This window comes from Gopherus flavomarginatus, chromosome 1 (genome assembly GCF_025201925.1).
Source record: "Gopherus flavomarginatus isolate rGopFla2 chromosome 1, rGopFla2.mat.asm, whole genome shotgun sequence".
In the NCBI taxonomy this organism is placed as follows: Eukaryota; Metazoa; Chordata; order Testudines; family Testudinidae; genus Gopherus; species Gopherus flavomarginatus.
This window is the reverse complement of record NC_066617.1, coordinates 244,193,070-244,216,744: the sequence shown is the minus strand read 5'-3', so window position 1 is coordinate 244,216,744 and position 23,675 is coordinate 244,193,070. Positions and strand designations below refer to the sequence as shown.

At 43.9% G+C, this 23,675-nt stretch overlaps 2 protein-coding genes across 3 annotated transcripts in view; both read left to right on the top strand.

The window, feature by feature from the left end:
* The window catches only part of LOC127039343 (granulocyte-macrophage colony-stimulating factor receptor subunit alpha-like), a 44,528-nt gene extending 31,209 nt beyond the window's left edge, over positions 1–13,319 (top strand). Inside the window, exons 8-10 of one of the 2 annotated variants that reach the window (XM_050932844.1) lie at positions 290–325; positions 2,173–2,311; positions 12,968–13,319. In XM_050932844.1, the coding sequence (XP_050788801.1) occupies positions 290–325; positions 2,173–2,311; positions 12,968–13,008 (216 nt within the window). In that variant the 3' untranslated portion in view covers positions 13,009–13,319. Of the gene's footprint in view, positions 1–289; positions 326–2,172; positions 2,312–2,868; positions 3,233–12,967 lie in introns of those variants that run through there. The other variant, XM_050932855.1, reaches the window with a different exon arrangement.
* The window catches only part of LOC127039337 (granulocyte-macrophage colony-stimulating factor receptor subunit alpha-like), a 112,952-nt gene that overhangs the window by 25,735 nt on the left and 63,542 nt on the right, over positions 1–23,675 (top strand). The gene's annotated exons all lie outside the window — the stretch shown is intronic.

Below are 23,675 nucleotides of genomic sequence, written 5' to 3'. Positions count from 1 at the left end.
CTGAAATGCAAGAAGCCCAAACTTTGAATAAGAAACCAAACTCGGGCGAGTTATTGGAGCAGACTCAACAGGTTTGCCAGTCATTAATTACAACCACGGATATCTGTATGTGATAGGAAGAAACTTATTGCATTATATTGGAATCTTAGACGTTGTAAATTCTAGTTGCACCTTCTTCTGACCCAAGCAAGCAAGTAAATAATCAAAAAGGAAAAGAAAGAAAGAATTGGATTATTACAAGATAACAAAACAAATTATAAAATAGTAAAGATTTTTCTTTGTTTTGCAGGCCAATCCCAAGGAAAGCTGCAATGAGTGTCCTACGGTAACTATTCTCTTCCCATACTTAAATATGGTCTTGTCTCAGCTTAGCATTTAGTCTAGTGCAGTGTAAAATATTGTTACTACTTCCTAAATAGTTTTGGTGTCAGTATAACACTTAAGTAGCTGTGACCATGATCACTGGAGGGGCCATACAGAGATTGCTCTATCAGGGCCAACAGCAAAGAGTGGGGCAGACGATCCCCAAAACCGATGGATTATTCTTCTAATTAGGTTCACCAAATTAGACCACTCAGCTTCTGTAATACCATACTGCTTACCAAGAAGCTAAAATAGAGTTTCCCCCTAAGCAATCCAGCCTTTGGCTCCCACACAGACAGCCATGTTTATCAAATATGGTGAGGATTACTTAAAATCTTATTCACCGTATATGAAGTTCTTCCAATCCCAGGAAACTGGACACATTAATCACCAGATCAATGAATATTTCAAATTTGACTCAAGTACACGCTTACAGCCGATTCTTATTAGCTAATTTAAGATTTATTTAAAAACAAAATAAAAAGTTACTTTGGTTAGAAGATCATTATACATAAGATATGAAGAAAGGTCTTAGGTCAGTTTCATAGCAGAAATGGTGAGCTTCTGTTTTGCAAAAAGTCTTTCCAGAATCAGTTTAATAGGTTATAGTCCAATGGCCAGTCTGTGTATAGATTTTGTTCAAATTCTTTCATAAGAATTTGCAAGGACAGTCCAGGATATCTGGAGATCTCAGTCTTGCGGCTTGAACTTCTGTTGACAAAGTTTAAGCAGATCTGAGAGTTCTTTTATAGTTCGCTAGCAGGCTATGACACAGCAGGCATTTCTTGGATGAAGAATAGGTAATATACATTGTTGCTTTGAAGTAAATCTCTATTTCCTAGGCACACAACTAGCTGCATTCAATAGCATAAGGTAATTAACCATTCAAGTAGTTCATAGGTAGTTTACTACAAATTTCAAAGAGAAATAAAGATAATGGTATTATTACACCCCAAATTTCATGTAAATGTTAATATTCCTTTTTCATCCCTGAATCAACAGAATATAATAACAGACAGGAACAGATCTTTAGCATCCACAGACTAATCTCATCACATTTTTAACACCTAACAAGATCTAAGTAAACAGACAAATACACTCAGTATCTTCTTTTAATTCTCTAACAATGCTGGTTTACATTTCAAAGAATTTAGTCTACTTTAACATGGCTTTGATAACTATCTACAAGGAACGGCCCTGTTTACCATTTCAATACTTGTCTAATATGTCCTTAAGGTTGATTTTGGGTCACTTAGGCTGCTCACTGCTTAACCCTCACTGGCTCAGTGTCACAGTTGCATACTACAAGATATCTTTACGTATCGATTTTCCTAAATATATCGTATTCCAAACTGTTAGGTCAGAATCAAGGATTTATGTTATCTGGATGGACCCCTAAAAAAGGTTACATAGACATGCAGACCCCTTTGGAAATCTTAGACAAAGTCTACAGACCTATAGGTTGAAAAAACTGTTCTATGGTAATATCTTTTATGGCATGCTTTGTATGAAATATCACAACCACATATAAATGATGAATATGAGGGTTTCCTGGTGCCTTTTTGAGGTACAGTGTGTCACAACCATGTTCTGTTTCCATAAGCAGGCACAAAAATACTCTTTGTAAAGCTGGGATCAACAAATGAAAACTTGCATGTTATTAACATCTACATCTACAATGAAGACAAGGACTGTGTTTGCACAGTGTCTAGCACAATGGGGCTGCATTCTTGGCTGGCCCTTAGGCACTACCATAATACATGTTGTTCTTATTATTAATAACAATACTAATAATTGCTTTGTTTCTAGGTAACAGAAACAAGCTACACATTTCAGAATTACAATGGGGAAAAAGAATACACCTTGCAAATCAGAGCAAAAGGAGATATTTGTCGCATAAGCCAGAATTGGGGGGAATGGAGTGAGCCCATTGAGTTTGGTACAGACAGTGAGTATTTCTTTTATTTAATTTTTCCTTGGTAATTACCTGTCTGTTTCACTTACTGTCTCACCTTCACAGACACAAACAAATCTTAATTCTATTCAAATATTTATTCCTGCCTGCTCAGAAGGAAGTGAGGGAGGATACTATGTACCTTTTAATACTTGGGAAGTACTCAAATACTATGGTAATGAATGCCAGAAAGAGTTAAGGCTGAAATAGCAATAAGTGCTCAGCTACCATGGTTATGAGTGTGGCAGCCATGGTAAGCCAAAGAGTACATGGGGTTGGCTTCTACTGTGTTCATAACGTAGGATTGGTTTCAAACTGCAGTGCCCTCCTTTCCCACAGTAACTAATGCTGGTTCTGTTTGCCATTTAAAAGGAAGGGTTGTGGTTTTGGAGTGGATGTGCAGCACTCCCCACCCCCTGTGTAGCTATTCTCTGGGATGATCCCTTTTAGCCAAGCACAAACAGCCCAGTATGCCTGGGGTCTAATGTGTCTGGGATCACTAAACAGAGGCTATTAATGTTTCCTTACGAAACTTACCCTATTTCAACCAGGTGACCATGAATGATATCACTCTCCTGAGGCTGACACAGAAAAATAAAGACCGAATGTTGCATGAATGGGACCAAAACCCAGGACCATTCGCTGCTATGCTTTGTGCTGCAATGATTCCAGACGACTTGCTACTGGCTTGGCGTGGTAAAGTGTCCTACCATGGAAGGCGAAATAAGGCAGCCCTCCCCAGAAACCTTCTGCAAAGGCTTTCAGAGTACTTCCAGGGTAGCTTCATGGAGATGTCCCTGGAGGATTCCCGCTCCATCCCCAGATATGTTAACAGACTTTTCCATTAGCTGTACTGGCCACAAATGCATCCCAATTTTTCAGGGCAAATCAAACATTAAACACAATCGCTTTTAACCTGTGTAGTGTCGTTACAAATGTGCACTCACCAGAGGTGCCTTCTCCACCTTCAGGGTCCAGGAACCATAGGTGCTGCGAGGGTATTGGCTCCAGGGTGAGGAAAAGGTCCTGGCTGCCCGGGAGAATGGATTCTCTACTTGCCTGCTCCTCTTCCTCATCCACAAAATCCTCATCCGTGTTGCTTGAGGCTGTCAGCTTGCAGATGTCCACAGAAAGTGTTTGGGTGCTGGTAGGGTCCCCCCCTGGAATGGCATGCAGCTGATCATAGAAGCGACATGTCTGGGGCTCTGACCCAGAGAGACGCTTTGCCTCCTTTGTCTTTTGGTAGGCTTGCCCGAGCTCCTTAATTTTCATGTGGCACTGTGGTGTGTCTCTGGTGTAGCTCTCACCACCAGGCCCTGTTCAATTTTGTTATATATACAGGGCCATCATTAGCCATTTTGGTGCCCTACGCAGCTCTTCTGTGGGAGGGGGTGGGGAAATGGCCCCAGGCCTCTGCAGGGGGCAAGAGAAGGTTTGGGGGGAAGGGGGGTGATGATGTTGCAGAGCTCTTCATTAGTGACGTGGTCGAAGTAGGAGATGCCCAGGATTTTATGGAAGTATTTCATCTCTACTACCTGTATTTTTCATTCAAGTTCTGATGTAAGGGTTCGTGTCTCACACACATACAGAAAAATGGAGATGACCAATGAGTGCAGAAGTTTCAGTTTGGATTCCAGAGAGATGTTCTTATTCCTCCAAATTGGCTTTAGCTTTGCCACTGCTGCTGTTGTTTGTGCAGTTCTTGCCAGAATTTCTGCCTTGGATCCTTCATCAGTGATGATTGCCCCCATAAAGTTGAACCGCCTCACTGTCTCCAGCTCTTGTCCACTGACAGTGATATGTAAGCTGATCCCACCACATTTGTTTGTCATCAGCTTGGTTTTCTCTGCACTGATTTCCATGCCATATTTTACAGAGGTTTCATCCAATCATTTCACAAGGTTGGGAAGTTCATATTTGCTGCTTGCCAGGCTGTCAGTGTCATCAGCAAACTGAAGATTTGAGATTGATCACTCCCCAGTTCTGACTGTGCATATGTGATCTTTAAGGGCATCAGTCATTATGCACTCCAAGTAGATGTTGAACAATGTGGGTGAAAGAAGGCAGCATTGCCAGGCTCTAAGGCTGGGCTACACTAGTGGGGGGTTCGAACTAAGATTCAGTTATTTGCGTAGCTGAAGTTGAAGTATCTTAGTTCAACTTACCTGGCTGTCCTCCCGGCGGCGAGTCAACTGTCCCGGCTCTCCCATCGACTCGGCTTTCTCCTCCTGCCAAGATGGAGTATGGGCATCGATTCACGGATCGATTTATCATGTCCAGACAAGACATGATTAATCGATCCCCGATACATTGAACACTACCTGCTGATCTGGTGGTTAGTATAGAGAAACTCTAACAGTGGTGTGAAATCAGTCTCCTATTATGCCATTGACAAGAACTGTACTGCTGGCCTTGGCCTACAGTTGGTTAATGGTAAGAATAAGCTTACAACCAACATTGTACTTCTTCATGGTTGCCCAGAGAACTCCTTGCCATACTCTGTCAAACGCCTTCAAGTCAACAAAGACGTGGTAGATGGCCTGCTGGTGGTGTAAGTACTTCTCACATTGAACATGAAGGTTGAAAATCTTTTCTGTGGTACTTCTTCCAGCACAACAGCCAACCTGTTCTTCAGTGATGATACTCTCTGCTTGTGGCGTCAGTCTGTTCAATATGACTTTCAGCTTCACTTTGCTGAGGTGGTTAATTAAGCTTATGATCCAGTAATTTTGAAATAATTGCAGGTTGCCTTTCTTTGGCAGAGTGATGATTAGTGACTGTGTCCATGTGGAGGGCCACTTACCAGTCTGCCAGATATTGTTACAGCTCTTGATGAGTACATCTATTACTATTTCTCCTTTGAATTTCATCAGTTCAGCTGGGATGTTGTTAATACCTGTAGCTTTTCTGTTCTTAAGTGATTTCACAGCTGTCTCCACTTCTTCATGCAGTATTGGAAAGTTGTCCTTTTCTGTTGAATTTGGGCTGCTTAAGACACTAGGATCTCCATTTCTCTGGTGGTTGAATAGATCAGAGCAGTAATTTGTCAACTTATTGATGATGTCCCTTTCTTCTGTAAAACTGTTCCCTTCTTTGTCTTCAATTGCATTAGCTTTGGTCCATCTTTCCTTCATCAGATCTTTTACAATCTGGAAGGCTCGTTTGCTATTTTTATTATTGATACACTCTTCAATTTTAGAGCATTGCTTTACACTCCATATCTCTTTGGCCACCTTCATTCTTTTCTTGATCTTTCTGCCAATCACTCTGTATTTATCAGCTCCCTCGATGCTGTTCTTGTTTCTCTTAAGTTCTCTTCTAATGTCACACATTTGTAGTATTTAATTTGTGACCGATGGTTTTGTCTTCTTACGATGTTTCCCAAGGATGTCCATTGCTGCTCATTCATTACAGCATTGAAATTGTTGGTCATTGTTTCTACATCTTCCTCGAGAGCAAGCAGTGGGGCAAATTTTCGGCCAAACACTGCTTGGAATGACGCTGCAATGTTTTGGTCTCTTAGTGCTAAGTCAAACTCAGTTCTGGTGAACTTTGGCCTGATGATTTTCCTTAGTCGCAGCCAAAAATTGAGCATCACAAGGTCATGATCACTTGGGGAAACTTCTTGTTTTAACTCTGTTAATCCCAGCATGAAAGTGGTTTTGCACCATGATGTAGTCAATCTGGCTGTGATGTAGACCATTAGGTACATGCCATGTTGATCGTATGGCTGCTTTATGTGCTCCTAACATGTTTGCAAGAACCAGATTATTATAGCTGGCAAACTCCAGAAGTCTCAATCCTCTCTCATTGGTTACTGCATTACAGAAAGGACTGCAATAATCCTTGCCAATTTTTCTGTGCGTCAGTACCCACCATAGTCACCACTTCTCCTCTGCCCCCGGGGTGTTTGACACCCACCTCACCGCTGGACCCACCACTGCCCTACCCTCACCCTGCTCCAATTCCACCCCCTTCCCCCAAATCCCCACCCCTGCCCCACCTCTTTTCTGCCTCCTCCCCATAGTGCACTCCTCCTCCTTCCTCCCAGAAAGTACTAAGCCGCACCAAACAGCTGTTAGGAAGTGGGCGGGAAGCGCTGGGAAGGGGAGAAACAGGAACACAGTGTGCTTGGGGCAGGAGGAGGCCAGGAGGGGGTGAAAGCTGGGGAGCTTGGCTGCCAGTGGATGCAGAGCACCGATAATTTTTCCTCGTGGGTGCTCCAGCCCCACAGCACCCACGGAGTCAGAACCTATGGTACCCACCTTAGCATTCCAATCTCCCTGTACAGTCAGGATATCTTTCTTGTTTACCTTATCAATGATGTCTTGGAGCTGATTGTAAAAATCTTCAATTTGCTCATCATCATAGTCTGTTGTAGGGCTGTAGACTTGTACCACTGTGATATTAAAAGGTACTGCCTTTGGGCAGATGGAAATAAGCCTGCTGGACACTGGGTGGCATCCTAATACTGAATTCTTGATATCTTTATGCACAAGAAATCCTACACCATTGACATGTTTGTCCTCTCCACTGTAATAGAGTACATGGCCTTCTTCCGTTAGTATCTCTCCAAAGTTCTTCCATCTGACCTTAGAGATTCCTAGGAGATGCTACGTGTATTGTTTTATTTCATGTGTAAGTTCTTTCAACTTCCCTATTTGTCTCAATGTCCTTACATTCCATGTGGCTATGGTGATGCTATCTCTTCTATGGATTCTCTTTGTTAAGGTTACACCCATAGTATACTTGTCACATCCACTCTGGTGGGAGACGAATGGCGCGATCATTATTAACTCCCACTGCGATCAATCTGGTATGGACATGCTCATCATATGGTATGTCTTGGGAAAATTTCTAACCTGGCAGAGCCCATCCCTCTCCATGCACCTCCTTTTAGTTGCAGGACATGCAGGAGGACAGGGGCTTATTCTGTCCCTGGACCCACATGGGAAATTAGGAAATTGCAGAATTGAGGTTGCCTATTGTCAAGGCTGATTTCCTCCTCTGGAACTTCGAGTGCGGAAAGTGGGGGCCTGCAAGGACTCTAAAAACTAATACTTGCCACTCTAGGCTTGTATTAAACTCCCAACTTTACAGTTTTTCTCTGACCTTGGCTGGATAGATGCTGCCACCACCCAAATGCAAAACCCACTTGGAACCCAAGAAGACGAACTTGGGAATTCCTTCCTGTGGGGTACCCTCAAGCCCTTTCACCCCACTCCAGGGAAGAGATGAGAAAGGAAAACAAAGAAATCAGCTGTTGCCGCCAGCTAATTAAAAATATGTGCACAAACCTCTTAGGACACCAAATATCCAATCCTGTTCTTAAAAAAACGTATTTTTTATTTAAAAACAAAGAAAGAAAATACGTCTGGATCTTAGACTTTTACTAGATTTAAAAATCCTGCTTACAAAAAATAAACATCAAGAATAAGCTTCTTGAGGTCCAGCTTAAAGGTTACAAGCCAAACAAAAGCATTTGGGGTTAGCACAGATCAGTCCACAAGCCTTACAAAATAAAAGACATTAACCTAATCGCGCCTTTCTAAACATTTTTGATGTACTTACATATCTGAGTTTCCAAATAAGAAATTTCTAGGTATGAGTCTCATGATTTTCATACCTGGCCTTCAGCTTCTCACAGCATAACTGCTGCCCTGTTCCCCTCTTCCCTGGAGAACAACAACAGACACAAAGAGAAAGGTTTTTGTTTTTTTCCCAATTTAAAAAAGTTCTAGCCTTTCCATTAGCTCTTTTGGTCAGGTGCCCACTCCCTTCCTTTACCTGTGGACTTTTTTTTTTTAACCCTTTACAGGTAAAGCTACTAAGAGGGATTTTATAACTAGCCGGCTGGCTAGGTGTCCATAAAAGGGAGCTCCCCTCCCTTCATTTATCACACCTATATTAAGACACATTGTGCATATGCATTGTGATACAACGTTTAATTGTATGATCACATATTATTTTTCCCATAGGATCCCTGCCACTTTCAGTACACCTTTCAAATGCAATCACATCCGATCCAACCACAGCATTTTTAAATATTTTCTCTGAAAAAGTGAGCATTTCACTATAGAAATAACCTGGACATTTCAAATACCAGATTTGGAAACTAAATTCAATCCTAAAAAGCTGAAACATGGAGATTTTATTACTTCTTTAAATGCAAAGCTCAGAGCAAGCTAAATTGTGGAGTCACTACCAACATCTGCATAATTAGAACATGACTAGCACTTGCACTGTATTTAAGGTTGAGGACAAAGGTTTTTCTAACCCTACTTGGAGTGAAGTTATATTATGCTATGTAATGTTCTGAAATATTTAGGAACAATTAAATAACGTTACATTTTTAAGATGTGGGCTCATACGATTTAAAATAGCAACTCTTAGTCACGTGTATTTTCAAAGTTATACTTAACATTGTGGCAGGACATTTTCTAGCCTGGGAGCCTGCCTATCACTTGGGATTTGGCCCAAGCACCTCCATAAGATACCCCAATCCTAGAGAGGTCATGTTGTGAGGCTATGTATTGACAACCAGAGGAATTAATGTAAGAACCTCCAGTCTTAAGACACAACTGCAGATGGCAGTGATTGCAGCCTCTCACTACCTGCATGGGATCAAATTCAAAACCAATCCCTAAAGACTTGGAAGTGTGGCTACATACCAGATCTTGGTGTTAAGTCTCCAGAGTGCTTAGAGTGTCATCTTCTTTGAGACCCCAACAGTCAATTGTTACCATCGCTTCCCTTGATTTCATTGGAAGAGAAAGTTTTCAAACCACTCTGTGGCCTGGTCTACACTATACATTTAAACCAATTTTAGCAGTTTTAAACTAATTTAATGCCGCACCCATCCACACTACGAGGCCCTTTATATCGATAAAAAGGGCTCTTTAAATCGGTTTCTGTAATCCTCCCCAACGAGAGGAGTAGCGCTAAAATCGGTATTTACCATATTGGATTAGGGTTAGTGTGGCCGCAATCGACGGTATCGGCCTCCGGGCGGTATCCCACAGTGCACCATTGTGACCGCTCTGGACAGCAATCTGAACTCGGATGCAGTGGCCAAGTAGACAGGAAAAGCCCCGCGAACTTTTGAATTTCATTTCCTGTTTGCTCAGCGTGGAGTTCTGATCAGCACGGTTGGCGATGCAGTCCCAAATCCAAAAAGAGCTCCAGCATGAACCGTACGGGAGATACTGGATCTGATCGCTGTATGGGGAGACAAATCTGTTCTATCAGAGCTCCGTTACAGAAGACGAAATGCCAAAGCGTTTGAAAAAAATCTCCAAGCTACACAGTGCTGCGTGATAAGCGTAACGGAAAGCCAAAGAATCAAATGGATGCTCATGGAGGGAGGGAGGGGGTACTGAGGACTCCAGCTATCCTACAGTCCACAGCAGTCTCTGAAAAGTATTTGCATTCTTGGCTGAGCTCCCAATGCCTGTAGGTTCAAACAGATTGTCCGGCGTGGTTCAGGGTATAGCTTGTCAATTTACTCCCTCCCTCCCCACGTGAAAGAAAAGGGAAAAAATCGTTTCTAGACTTTTTTTAATGTCACCCTATGTGTACTGAATGCTGCTGGTAGACGCGATGCTGCTGCAGTAAAGAGCAGTATCTGCTCCTCTTCCCTCCCCAGTGGCAGATGGTACAATATGCTTGATAGCTACTGAGTACTCCTGGCTGGCCTCAGGTGAGGCTGGCCGGGGGCGCCTGGGTAAAAATAGGAATGATTCCCGGTCATTCCCAGTAGATGGTACAGAATGGCTGGTAACCGTCTTCATCATAGCAGCTGGGGGCTGAGCTCCATCAGCCCCCTCCCTTTCCTGTGTAAAGAAAAGATTCTGTACTGCCTGGACTATCATAGCAGCGGGATGCTGGGCTCCTCTCCCCCACACCGCTTAATGTCCTGCCTGAACTATCATAGCAGCTGGAGGCTGCCTCCCCCTCATTTTATCTCACTAACAAGTCAGTGTTTCTTATTCCTGCATTCTTTATAACTTCATGACACAAATCGGGGGGACACTGCCACGGTAGCCCAGGAAGGTTGAGGGAGGAGGGAAGCAACAGGTGGGGTTGTTGCAGGGGCACCCCCTGTGAATGGCATGCAGCTCTTCATTTCTGCGGGATCTGACATGAAGCGGCTGTGCTCTCTGGTTCTCTGATACACTGGTTCTCTAGTACACTTGCCCCATATTCTAGGCAGGACTGACTCTATTTTTAGATACCATAAAGGAGGGATTGACTCGGGGAGTCATTCCCATTTTTGCCTTTGCGCCCCCGGCCGATCTCAGCCAGGGGCACCCATAATAGCAGCAGACGGTACAGAACAACAGATAACCGTCATCTCATTGCCAATTTACAATGGCAGCAGCTGGTACAGAACGACTGATAACCATCTCTGCCATCATGCAAAAGCAAATGAATGCTGCTGTGTAGCGCTGCAGTATCACCTCTGTCAGCGGCATCCAGTACACATACGGTGACAGTGACAAAAGGCAAAACAGGCTCCATGGTTGCCATGCTATGGCATCTGCCAGGGCAATCTAGGGAAAAAGGGTGCGAAATGATTGTCTGCCATTGCTTTCCTGGAGGAAGGTATGACTGACGATATTTACCCAACTACAAAACCAGTTTCTCCTCCCTTGGTTTTCACACCTAACCTGCTAGAACAGGGCCTTAACCTCCCTGATTGAACTAACCTCATTATCTCTAGCTTACCTGCATATATATACCTGCCCCCGGAAATTTCCACTACATGCATCTGACGAAGTGGGTATTCACCCATGAAAGCTCATGCTCCAAAACGTCTGTTAGTCTATAAGGTGCCACAGGATTCTTTGCTGCTTTTACAGATCCAGACTAACATGGCTACCCCTCTGATACTTGACATTTACCCAGAACCACCCACGACAATGATTTTTGCCCCGTCAGGCACTGGGATCTCAACCCAGAATTCCAAGGGGCAGGGGAGACTGCAGGAACTATGGGATAGCTACAGAATAGCTACCCACAGTGCAACATTCCAGAAATTGACCCTAGCCTCGGACCATAGATGCACACCGCCGAATTAATGTGCTTAGTGTGGCCGCGTGCGCTTGACTTTATACAATCTGTTTTACAAAACCGGTTTACGTAAAATTGGAATAATCCCTTAGTGTAGACGTACCCTGGATCTTGCTATCAGCTCTTGTCTTTAAAGAAACTTCCAAGATTTAAATGAAATGAAATGAATCAATACCCACTGTAGTTTCAAAAATAAAAACTCTGATTCTAGGAAAGATTATACAGAACTTAGTACAGCCTCATATGTCTTTCTGTATGTAACAAATAAAAAGGAAACAGATCAGCAAAAGAGCTCCAGCACTAACGGATGGGGAAAAGCCTCCTCTTGACAAAAGGAACTTGACTTTTGCTACCAATTTCACTTTTGATATCAGATTTACTTAACTTAGTTCTTGGAACTGTCCAACTTTCATCTTGTTTATTCTGTTAATTATATTTTTAAAATATTTTTAAAATTGTAATTAAATTGTGTGAGAATACTGACCTTTGATTGGTGATTGTTCAGGACTTCCTCTCCAGGGGCCTGGTTATAGGCTGGGTAGGTAGTTGTTTATAACTTTGTCAAATTTTAACTGTTCAAGCTAATAATTTCCATCCCGAGTGTCTGGTATATTGGGAGAAAGATTCAGCTAAAATGGTTCGGGCGTGTCTGACTATCAGATTAAGGAAAAATATATTGCTTTTCCCAGATTTAAGAAGTGCTTACATCTGTTTCATGACAATCTCTAACATCTCAATGATTTGGCGTAGGGATTTAAAATTTGATTGGTGGGTGAATGTGCCTTTTGCCTCTTCTGTGAAAAGCTTCGCAAATTTGGTAAATTATAAACCTCTGCAAAATCTCAGTTTACACAGGCTCAGTGGAGACTTGTCAGAGTTTGGCAGGTGAATTGTCCGAAGACTCACGGTACTGCAAGGGCCAAGCAGGACTTTCTCTCCGATTGCAACTCTTGGCTGCTAGGGAGCAACTGTGGTGCCAGATACCAGAAGTGAGAGCAGGGAGCCTGCCTGCCCTGTGTTTTCAATGCTCCCCCTGCCAGCGCCCAGCATGCAGGGGAAGGAGGAAGGTGTCTTAAGTTGCACCTTAGTAAGACAGGAACCAGGAACTGGGGAAAGATAGGAGCAAGGAGGGGAAGGGCATTTTCACCTGGTCTCAACATTCCTGTGTTGTCTAGTAAACAGCTGTGAAAACTGCTGTCAAAGCATGTGTCTCCAATCCCCTCTAGTGGCAGAGCCACATACACAAATACAACCTTCTCTTGCTACTAGTTACTTCATTAGCTGCAGCGGTAGAGAACTGTGCTATGGAGCTAAAGAGATCAACCCTGCCGAGGAACCATGTCAGAGGTCTATACAGGTCCACATGAGGGAATTTGAGGGGGGGGGTTTCTAGTTTTTGAAAATGTAGGAAATTGTATTTAAAATCTACCCTACAGAATGTTAAGGTTGCAAAGTCAAGTACTGAAAAGTTAGGAAATGCCAGAATTAAGGTTGCCCATGTATTCTTGATTCACCCCCTTCTGCACATTCCTTATGACACCGTCTTTAATTACATGATCGCATTGTATTTTTCCAAAGAACCCCTGCCTGATTCAGTACATCTGCTGCATCTCCTCTGAGGACAAATCTGGATTGTGCAGAGAAGGAGGCTGTTGAATGTAGTACCCCTGCTTCATTTGCTGAACACATTGGAAGGTCTGCAGTGCATGAGGCAGAGGTGGAAAGGATGGTCTCCTAGTTAAGGCAATTGAATGCTGCCATGGAGAGCTGGATTCTAGCCCTGCCTCTGCCACAGATTCCCTGTGTAATGCTGAGCAAGTCACTTAAAGCAACTGCTTCTTTGTCTGTATTTCAGATTTACTTTTAAAAGAACAATACTGTATTTAGTTTTTTGTGCTGATGGATGATATAATGGCTGAGTAACACCGAGCATTGTAATGTATATGATTCAATACTTTACCATAGTTTCAAAAAAAAAAATGTACCCTGAGCTAAATGTATTTATGATCACACACACGGAGTACAATTAAGTATATGGGGCTGTGTAGTGAGGCGGTGTGGCTCCTCTCCAGCCCAGAGAAGAAAGAGCCCAGTAGGAGGCCAGAGTGGGCAGAGCTAAAGAGCTCAGAGCCCGCCCCCCAAAAGGTCGGGCGCCGACCCGGAACTATAAATGCCGGCCCTCAGAGCTCAGTCAGGCCCCAGCAGCTGGAGCGAGCAGACGTCCCTCAGAGAGCTTGAGACTGGGAACCTCCTGCCACCCAGGGCAGCCACCCAGACTGGCCGGAGCTCCCCCGTACCTGCTACCCGAAGGAGCTGCCAGAGCTACCCTGGGCTGACTTTCCGGAGGAGTTGCCAGACCTACCACCAAGCCCCGGCCAAAACGAGCACATGCTCCTGGATCCCGCAGAGGCTGACGTCAGGACCCAGGTAGGCCCCGAGAGGGAGTACAGAAGTAGCCTGCGGGCAGCCGACCCCAGTCTGACTGCAGCCTTAGTGGAGCCTATGTCAGTGTTTTGAGGCCAGGATCCCCACTGACTAAGCAGCGGATCTTCAGCCGCTGCTAGGGCCCTGGGCCGGGATGCAGTGGAGTGGGAGAACCTGTGTCCCCCCTGCCACCCAACTCCTGGATGGCAGACTCCTCCTCTCCCTGGCCTGAGGAGGCCAAAGCCTATCATAACTGTTACTGCTGCTCAGCCCTGCCCAAGGGCCTGAGCTTCCTGACTCAGTATTTGCTGCCCGCCCTGACCTAGGGCCGGGCTTAAAACTGTTGTTACTGTTGCTCAGCCGTGCCGAAGGACCTGAGCCCCTTGCCCCCACAGGGCAAGCGACTGCCGTGAGGACTGCCGGGCTATTTTCCCGGACCCACCGGTGGGTAGTGAGCCGGTGTGGCTCCCCTCTTCCCGCCAGAGAGGGTCAAGCCCCTGGCTGCACTCGTGTACAGGCTGAGATTGACATTGAGGTCTTTTTCTCATGTCACCATGATTCTAATTCCATCACTTTACATCAGCAGAGTAAGATGGGAAAATCACATCCTTAAAGTTTTATTGGAGTGAAAATGACATTACAATGGTCCAAACGGAAATGTTTCACTGCTGTGGGAGAGCTATCTGAGCTCTACAGAGAGCAGTGTGGGAAAGAGAAGACATGGATACTGATTACTGGCTGTACTGCTATATGAGTATAATCTGCCTCTAGTGAGGAAGCAGCAATCGACCTTTCTGGTGAATTCAGTGGGTGAGCTTCTATTACAGTATGGCCTAACCCTAGTCAATAGGGCACTGGGGTGAGACTCAGAAGAGCTGGGTTCCATTCACAGCTCTGCTACTGGCCTGCTGGGTGACCTTGGGCAAATCACTTAATCACTCTGTGCATCAGTTTCCCCATCTGTAAAAAGGAAATAATGATTCTGGTCTCTTTGGTAAAGTGCTTAAAGGTCTATGGATGAAAAATTAAGAGCTAGGTATTAGTCACTGGTGCTCTGCACACTTCGTGGCTTCTTCATTCCAAGTAACTATCAAGTTGGACTTGATCTACGTTGTCTCAGACCTGACTACCTAAGAGTAGGTCTATACTGCAATCAGAGGGTGTGTCTGCAGCTCATGCAGATGTAGCTAGCTGGAATACCGAAGTTATGACTCCATGACAGCGTGCAGTTCAGTGCAGACTGGCCACCTCAGTTATTACCTAGTGTGATGGTGCGAGACTTGCCCCTGCAGCACCTCCTGCTGCTCGTCTCTGGGAATTAGCTCATCCAGTATCCGGAGCGCCCACTGCAGGCCAATGTCCCACTTGCCGCTGGCCCCTGTGTTCCTCCTAGACCCCAGGGCCCTTTTACCTGCGGTGCTGCCTCTTGGCAGTAACCCCTTTCTCTCAGGGTCTCCACACCCCACGGACTCCCCACCCTCTATCCCCACCTCACCTCAGGCCTGGCTACCACCCAGTCTCCATCTAGCCCCCATTCACTGGGGCAGACTGCAGTATAAGCCACTCATCACAGGCAAAGGGGTTCAGACCTGCTGCCTCGTGCAACCCAAGTGCCCCTTTAGCCGTACCCTAGACCTGCAGCTTTCCTAGGCCGGGGCTTGGTCTTTCCCCAACCCTGCTCCACGCTAGGCACTTGGTTAAGCTCCATGCAGCCTGGCCATTCTGAACACAGAGAGAAACTGCTGAGCTCCTGGCTCCCAGCCTTTATATACAGGCCAGCTGTGGCCCTGTTGGGATGTGGCCCAGCTGTGGCCACTTCCCCAATCAGCCCAGCTTTCAGAGCTGCAGCCCTCTCCAGGGCTGCTTGTACCACTGCAGACCTCTTTCAGGGCTGGTTTCAAGCCCATCAGGGCAGGAGCAGGTGTCCACCCCTCTACACCTAGTAATTGTAAGACCCATGATGAAGTGCTCACAGCTGCAGCGTCACTGTCTTGGTACCCAAGTGAGCTAGACTAATCTCTCTCAGGTGTGTCAGCATGAAATGCAATCACACTCCATGGCTGCAGGATAGACATCCACTTAGAGAGGGTGTTTTCCTGCATGCATCACTGTGATGGCTGAGGCAGCCTCTTACTCCTAGACTTGAACTCTTGGAGACTGAGGGAAGAACCCTTTGGATCGAGGGTCCATGACTGGGGAATTATCTTCCCCAGGTGGCATCAAAGGTCAGGGGCCAGACAGATCTTTTTGGCCAATCACCGGACTATGGCCCATCACTGGGCAAATTTTACTCCTGGCTGGGGCAATACAAGGAGTGGTGCTGTTTATGCTGTCTTTTCTGTGCCATGTAATTTAATACACACAATGCAATCAGATGGTGGACAGAAAAATAATAAATTAAAGTAATAATCACATATGAATACATTTCCCACTCCAAAAATAACAACTTGATTTTTTGCAAGGTAGCAGTTTAGAAATCTAAATCAGGAACATTTTTTCTCCTGTGCATCACTAGTTGTGCAACAACTCAGATGTGGGCTTTCCCTTGCTCCATCTACTCCTCACTAATCCCAGAGGCCTACAAGAATGAATTTCTTTAAACAGCCATGGAATGAGCGTGGGGGAGAGGAGTGAGCAAGAATAAGTGGGGTTTTACAGTGTCATAGTATAATTCCCAATTCTGAACCTTAGCGTCCAAAATATGGGTACTAGCATGAATTCCTCTAAGCTTAATTACCAGCTTAGATCCTGTAGTGCTGCCACCAATCAGGACTTAGAGTAGAGCGCCTGATAGACTCTTGCGGACCCTCAAGACCCAAATTCCTTGAGTCTCACAACAAAAGGGAATAAACCATTTCCCTTCCCCCTCCTTCCCTCCAGGTGTTCCCTCCCTGGGCTCCTGGAGAGATATACAGATTCAAGCTCCGTGAATCTAAACAAAGGGATTCCCCCTTCTCCTTTCTTCCTCCCAGATCTTTCCTGCCCTGGGTACACTAGGAGATCACCGTGATTCAAACTCCTTGAATCACAACACAGAGAAATCAGGTGGGTTCCCCCCCGTTTCTCTCCCCCTCCCTTCTCCTTCCCTGTTAAGTACAGACTCAATCCCCTTGAGCCTTAACAAAGGGAAAAATCAGACAGGTCTTAAAAGCAAAACTTTTAATAAAAGAATAAAGAAAATCACTGTAAATTCAAGATGGAATATTACAGGGTCTGTCAGCTTCTAGAAACTGGAGAAAAAGCCTCCTCCAGCAGAAATACAATTTAAAATACTTCCAGCCAAATACACATTTGCAAATAAAGAAAAACAAATAAAAAGACTATACTGCCTTTCTACCTTTGTACTTACAAAATTGGAATAGAAAATTAGAGAGCCTGTAGGTACGTGTGGTCACTCTCAGAGCCCAGAGAGAAAAAAGCAAAACACAAAAAACACAAACAAAGGCTTCCCTCCACTGAGATATGAAAGTATCTTGTCTCCTGATTGGTCCCCTGGTCAGGTGTTTGGTTCCCTGTTTGTTAACCCTTTACAGGTAAAAGAAACATTAACCCTTAACTATCTGTTTATGACATACAGCCTAACCCAATTCCCGTTAAAGCCAACGGAAAGACTCCCAATGGCTTAAAGCAGAGTTTGATCAGGTTCATAGAGTCCAATTCTTCTCCAAATTGAATCAGTGGGAGTTTTGTCATTGATTTAATGGGAACTGGGTTGGACTGTAAAACCCAGGTTCAGTCCAGTCAGGTAGAGCTGGAACAGATGCAGAGGGCACTGACAGGCACCCATTTCTTCCATTTCTCTATTCCACTCAGCAGAGCTTTCGGGAACCTGGGCATGTTTCCCAAGTTACATACTGGGTCTCTAGAAAGAATCCAATGTAACTTCAAAACATATTTGTTTACCCTTTCTGTGGTTTACTGTTGAACTACTTCCTGGAGAGGGTATGTGCTAGAGAAGAGCAAGATATTACACAAACCTATTTCTTGGCAATTATGCATCACTCTCCTTCCCCAAATTTTCAACCACAGTATCTAGCCTTTCTCCAAGCAGGTCAGCTAGGCTAGTACAGGTTACATAGTCCAGGTTACAGCATAGCAACAATGTCACTGATTCTTGTGGACAAGAACACAATTCCGGAGGGAGAAGATGACACCTTGGACTGGCTATATGTCATTTTAGAGAGAAATCCAACTCTATTAAAGTCCTAAGACTAGAATACACAGAGTAAAGTGGCTAGAACACCTCTCTTGTATCAGTCATGAGAAATTGCTGAGAAATATAGTTTCCTAGCAGCCCATGGGAGTCCTGGGTTAAAGTAAGGTACATTTGACAAGGGGCCATATAAATTCTGCCTTCTTCCACCAGAAAGAGGCTTGGAGCAACCTAGACAGGCTGAGGAGAATCTGTCAGAAGAAGGGGCAAGTTTCCCATTGTTTCTTTGATTTCTTTGTTTTCATGGACTGGGCTTTTCCATTTAAAAAAGGACTTTGAAGAAAACCTTCTGGGAGGAAGCTATGCTAGCTTCAGCACTAGGAATGGAAAGCCCCGGGTAGGGGAAGTTTGGGTATGTGTTTGTTTTCTTTAAAGGAACTCCATGGGTATGGCTATTTGATTTGTTCTGCTGCAGCATGTTACTGCTCAGCGAAGGGACGCCAGACTTCCTTATTCATTATAGAATCATATATTATAGAATAGTTACAGAATCAGAAATGTGGAGCTGGAAGAGACCTCAAGAGATCATCTAGTCCATCTTGCTGCAGGACCAAGCATACCTAAAACATCTCTGGTGTTTTTCTAACTTGTTCCACATCCTCCTCTACAAAACTGTTCTAGTGCTTAACTGTTCTAAAGCCAAGTCTACACTACAAACTTACATTGGTATAACTAATGTAATGAAAAATCCACACTCCTTGAGAGACATAGTTATACAGCCCTAACTCCTGGTGTAGACAGTGCTATGTCGGCGAGAGTTTCTCCTATCAACATTGCTACCACCTCTCCCAGAAGAGGCTTAACTAGAGAGGAGAAGCTCTATCATTGACACAGTAGTGTCTTCATTCACTAAAGTGCTACAGCGGCGCAGCTGCAATGTGCAGATTTTTACATGAAGCCTTCCCGTTATAGTTAGAACATTTTCCTAATATCCAACCTAAATCTCCCTTGCTGTGAACTAAGCCTGTTAATTCTTGTCCTTAGTGAATGTGGAGAACAATTTATCACCATCTTGTTTATAACCTTTAACTGATTTGAAGATTGTTACCATGTCTACCTTCTCTTCTCTAGACTAAACTTGCACAGTTCTTTCAACCTTAGTCACAGGTCATGTTTTCTAAACATTTCTTATATTTGTGTTTGCTCTCTTTTGACTTTTTTCCAGTTTGTTCACATCTTTCTTAAATCATGGTGCCCAAAACTGTATACAGTACTCTAGTTAGGCCTCACCAGTGCTGACTGGCGGCACAATTGCCTCCAATGCCTGTCATCTCATAACTTTAGATTAGTTAAGAATGTCTGTTGACTTTTCTGAGCACTTGAAGTAAATTCTACCACTTGACCAAGAAGGCTTAGCTTCCCCAAGAAGGAGAGTGGAGACAGAATTCTGGGAGCGCACAGACTCTGCAAGTTTAGATGGGGAATGAGGAATGGAGAGAGAAGATACATCACAATGTATATTTGTCTCAGGTCCTCTGCAGATTATGGGATAATTTGGTGGAGCCAGTGAAAGGCTGGTAAGCAATGCCAGCTCAGTATTATTGCTATTATTATTTATATTACAAGTGCACCAACAGGTCCCAGCTAAAACTGGGGCCTCAATAGGCATTGCATACATGCATAGTAATAGGCAATCCCTGCTCTAAACAGTTTATAATTTAACTAGACAAGAAAGAAAAAAAAGTGGGAGCAATAGCATGCTATTATCCCCATTTTAGTGGTGGAAACTGAAGCAGGGGGATTAAGTGAGTTGCCCAAGGTCATGCAGGGTCTGTCTACACTGCAATTGGAGGTGCAATTACAGCACAGGTCAGCATTCTCCTGGTAGCTTTGTCCAAACTACTGCAGCTAAAAATAGCGGGAGAATGCAGCAGCTTGGACTGTATCAGCCTGCCTGGAGACTCCGGAGGCAGGATAACTAGATTAATGCTACCAAGGGAATGCCGACCTGTGGTGTAATCACAAGTCCAATTGCAGTGTAGACAAACTCATAGAACATATATTGCATAGCCATGAATTAAATCCAGATCTCCTAAGCCATTATCTAACCACAGGACCCTCTTTCCTCTCTTCAGGGTAACAAGTAGCTTATGCTTAGAAATTTATTCTACTGCTTTAGCACTTTATCTTTTTAGAATAAATATGAGCAAGAAATGAAGGAATATGATTGTGTAGTGTAGGAGAACAAGGCAAGTTTTTATGATATGCTCAGTTTTTATTCTGTATTATACATATCCCTTACCTGAAGTCCTAACTCAGTCAAAACTCCCAGTTACTTTGCCAGAGTAAGACATTTAGGAATGAGCCCTTTGTAAACAATTGAATTCTGAAGAAAGATCATTTATTCATTTAGCAAATCTCTTCCTTTGACAGAACACCATTCTCTTTTACTTTACACTTCATTCCTACTATTGCTTCAGTGGGTATTCTTTCAAAAGGGCTTCGTTATATATTAGCTTCCATTTAGTATACAGCAATGTATCCTTTTAACAGGCTCGTAAATCGTTTCACCTTATGAAATCATTAAAACCTCAGGCCTTAATTCTCACAGTGGTTCTATAAAACCCCAGGCCAGGCTCCGTTAATGCTGCTGTTGATTGACGGGAAGTTAGTTTTAAAAGGCTGTTTCCTTCTCTCGGTTTCTGGGGCTTATTTACAGTGCTACCTTTCCGGATACCCAAGCTAAATTGTTCATCTCATAAATCATGTGAGGGCCTTGACAGGAAGTGTGCAATAAAGACAGCTCTATATTGTGTTCTGAAGGAACTTACTCTGGGCTTTGGCTAATCTGACACACTATCATCTCAGCAGAACCTGGAGAAAAATTCCATCCCCCTGATAAATCCATCTCTTTTGGCTGCAATTTCCCAGCCCTCTGACATCCACCTGCAAACTCCAGTTGCCCAGGATGATCAAAACCAACCCTCCAAGCTCAGTCACAAATAAATAACTAAATAAAGCAATTGTAGGTGGCTGGCCTCTTTCCATCCATTGTCACTGCACAATCAGGAAAAAGACATGGTATGTCTCAAACATTTTCTCTATCTGCAACAAGAAATCCCAAGATTTGTACAGGAAGGGTATGTCTACCCTGCAGATGGAGAGCTCCTCCTGACCCGGGTAGATAGACTTGTGTTAATGGAACTCACACTAGCATGCTAGAACTAGCTGGAGGGACATTGCAGCTATCCAGGAGATATGGGGGGTCTCCAAATTGAGACTATTGCTTCTTGTTCTGTCATCTGCCACCACTGAGAACATCCAAGCTGCATCCTCTTTGGAACTCCCCTTCAGGTAGCTGAAGGCTGCTATCAAATCCCCCCTCATCCTTCTCTTCTGCAGACTAAATGACCCCAGTTCCCTCAGCCTCTCCTCGTAAGTCATGTGCTCCAGCCCCCTAATCATTTTCACTGTCCTTCGCCGGACTCTCTCAAATTTGTCCACACCCCTTCTGTAGTGGGGGGACCAAAACTGGACACAATATTCCAGGTGTGGCCTCACTAGTGCTGAGTAGAGGAGAATAATCATTTCCCTTGATCTGCTCGCAGTGCTCCTACTAATACTGCTCAATATGCCCTTGGCCTTCTTGGCAACAAGGGCTGACTCATATCCAGCTTCTCAGTCACTGTAATCCCCAGGTCCCTTTCTGCAGAACTGCAGCTTAGCCAGTCGGTCCCCAGCCTGTAGCGGTGCATGGGATTCTTCCTTCCTAAGTGCAGGACTCTGCACTTGTGCTTGTTGAACCTTATTTCCTCCAGGAGTTTTTGGATTTCCTACTAGACTGGGCTTGTTTTCTTTCTGTGATTTTCTTTTCCTGAACTCTGCTGAAGTTATTTGGCAGCTTCTCCTCCACAATTAATTGTTTAAATTTTGCCTGCTGCTGTTTCCACTGAGTTTCAGTGACTGATGACAATTCAAAGCATATATGCTCAACACCTCTGAAAATCAGGCCCTAAATGGCTAAAATGACTTGCCAAATGTCATTCTGTAGCAGAGTGGAGAGCAGAATCTAGATCTCCTGACTCTCAGTCTATTCCTTGAACTACTCCAGTGGTGAGCAACCTGTGGCCTGCAGGCCACGTGCAGCCCGTTAGGGTAATCTGATTGCGGGCCACGAGATATTCTGTTTACATTGATCATCTGCAGGCATGGCCCCCCTCAGCTCCCAGTGGCTGCAGTTCGCCATTCCCAGCCAATGGGAGCTGCATGAAGTAGCTGCCAGCATGTCCCCTTGGGCCATAGGTTGCCCACCACTGTCCTAGGCAATGCTGCTTGTCTCAGATAACTCTTGGAGTCGTTCCTCCAAGCAGACCTATTAAAGTGCTTCAAATAGGTTAGAGCCGAAGGCTATATCCCACTGTCAGCACAAGGCACATTTTTCTTTGTCCATCTCATACTGCACTGAAATAGAGTTGCATTTAATTACCATCATTCTTCTGACCTCTTTGACTAGGGAAAGGGATGGTTCTAAAAATCCCAACAAGAAATTGTGCATGAAATAGATTAACAGAGTCAAGTTTCCTAGACCCTTAGGACCTTTATATTGCTCTTGAGCAAGTTTCTCTGTTTGACTCAGCACTATGGGAAACATCTTTCATAGGGAGATATGACTAGCTCTCCTTAACCTGGGGGATGAGAACAAGAAAGACTCCCCCCATCACACACAGAGCCAGACAAAAAAGAATGATTAAGTAAAAAAATCATTTAATATACAATAATATAACTTCACTATCCACAATAGCTAGAAACTCCCTGGGTTTCCCGGCCTTTCTGAAGTATACGTGAAACTAACAATTCTGAAGAAACAGATTCCTGTCTACTCCAAGCATCATCTGCATACTGCTGATTAATAGCTAAAATCCTCCTTTCTATTTCAGTGGAGAAATGATAATAATGAAAGCAGTCTGAATATTCTAAAAATGCCAAATTAGCATAAGAAGAACATTTAGCACAGCAATGACATCACAGGAGAGGGAGAAAGTAAATTCAAATTCCTTCCAGAGCAAATAAAAAATAATAATAAAAGATAACATTGAAAGAGGATTCTCGGAGTACTAAAAACACTGGTTAGACTTAAATCTACCATACTAAAGGAGAGAGATTAAACTGCTTCCATGCTGATGACAGGGTCTGCTCGATAATGATCTAAAGCAATGTGAACTGACACACATTCAGTTTAATCATCTAAGTCAGACCCACCAGCAGAAGGTTGATTTTCTTTTTTGGTGGTTCGGGTTCTGTACTTTCCGAATCAGAATGTTGGTTTTTTAAGACTTCTGACAGCATATTCCACACCTTGTCCCTCTAAGATTTTGGAAGGCCCTTCAGATTATTAAACTTGGTTCGAGTGCTGTAGCTAGCTTTAGAAATCTCACATTGGTACTTTCTTTGTGTTTTGTCAGATCTGACGTGAAAATGTTTTTAAATTGAACAACATATGTTGAGTGGTCATCTGAGACTGCCATAACATGAAATATATGGCAGAATGCAGGTAAAACTATGGAGCAGGACACACATAATTCTTCTCCAAGGAGTTCTGTCACAAATTTAATTAACACATTTTTTTAATCAGCATCATCAGCACAGAAGAATGTCCTCTGGAATGGTGGTCGAAGCATGAAGGGTCATACGAGTGTTTAGCATATCTGG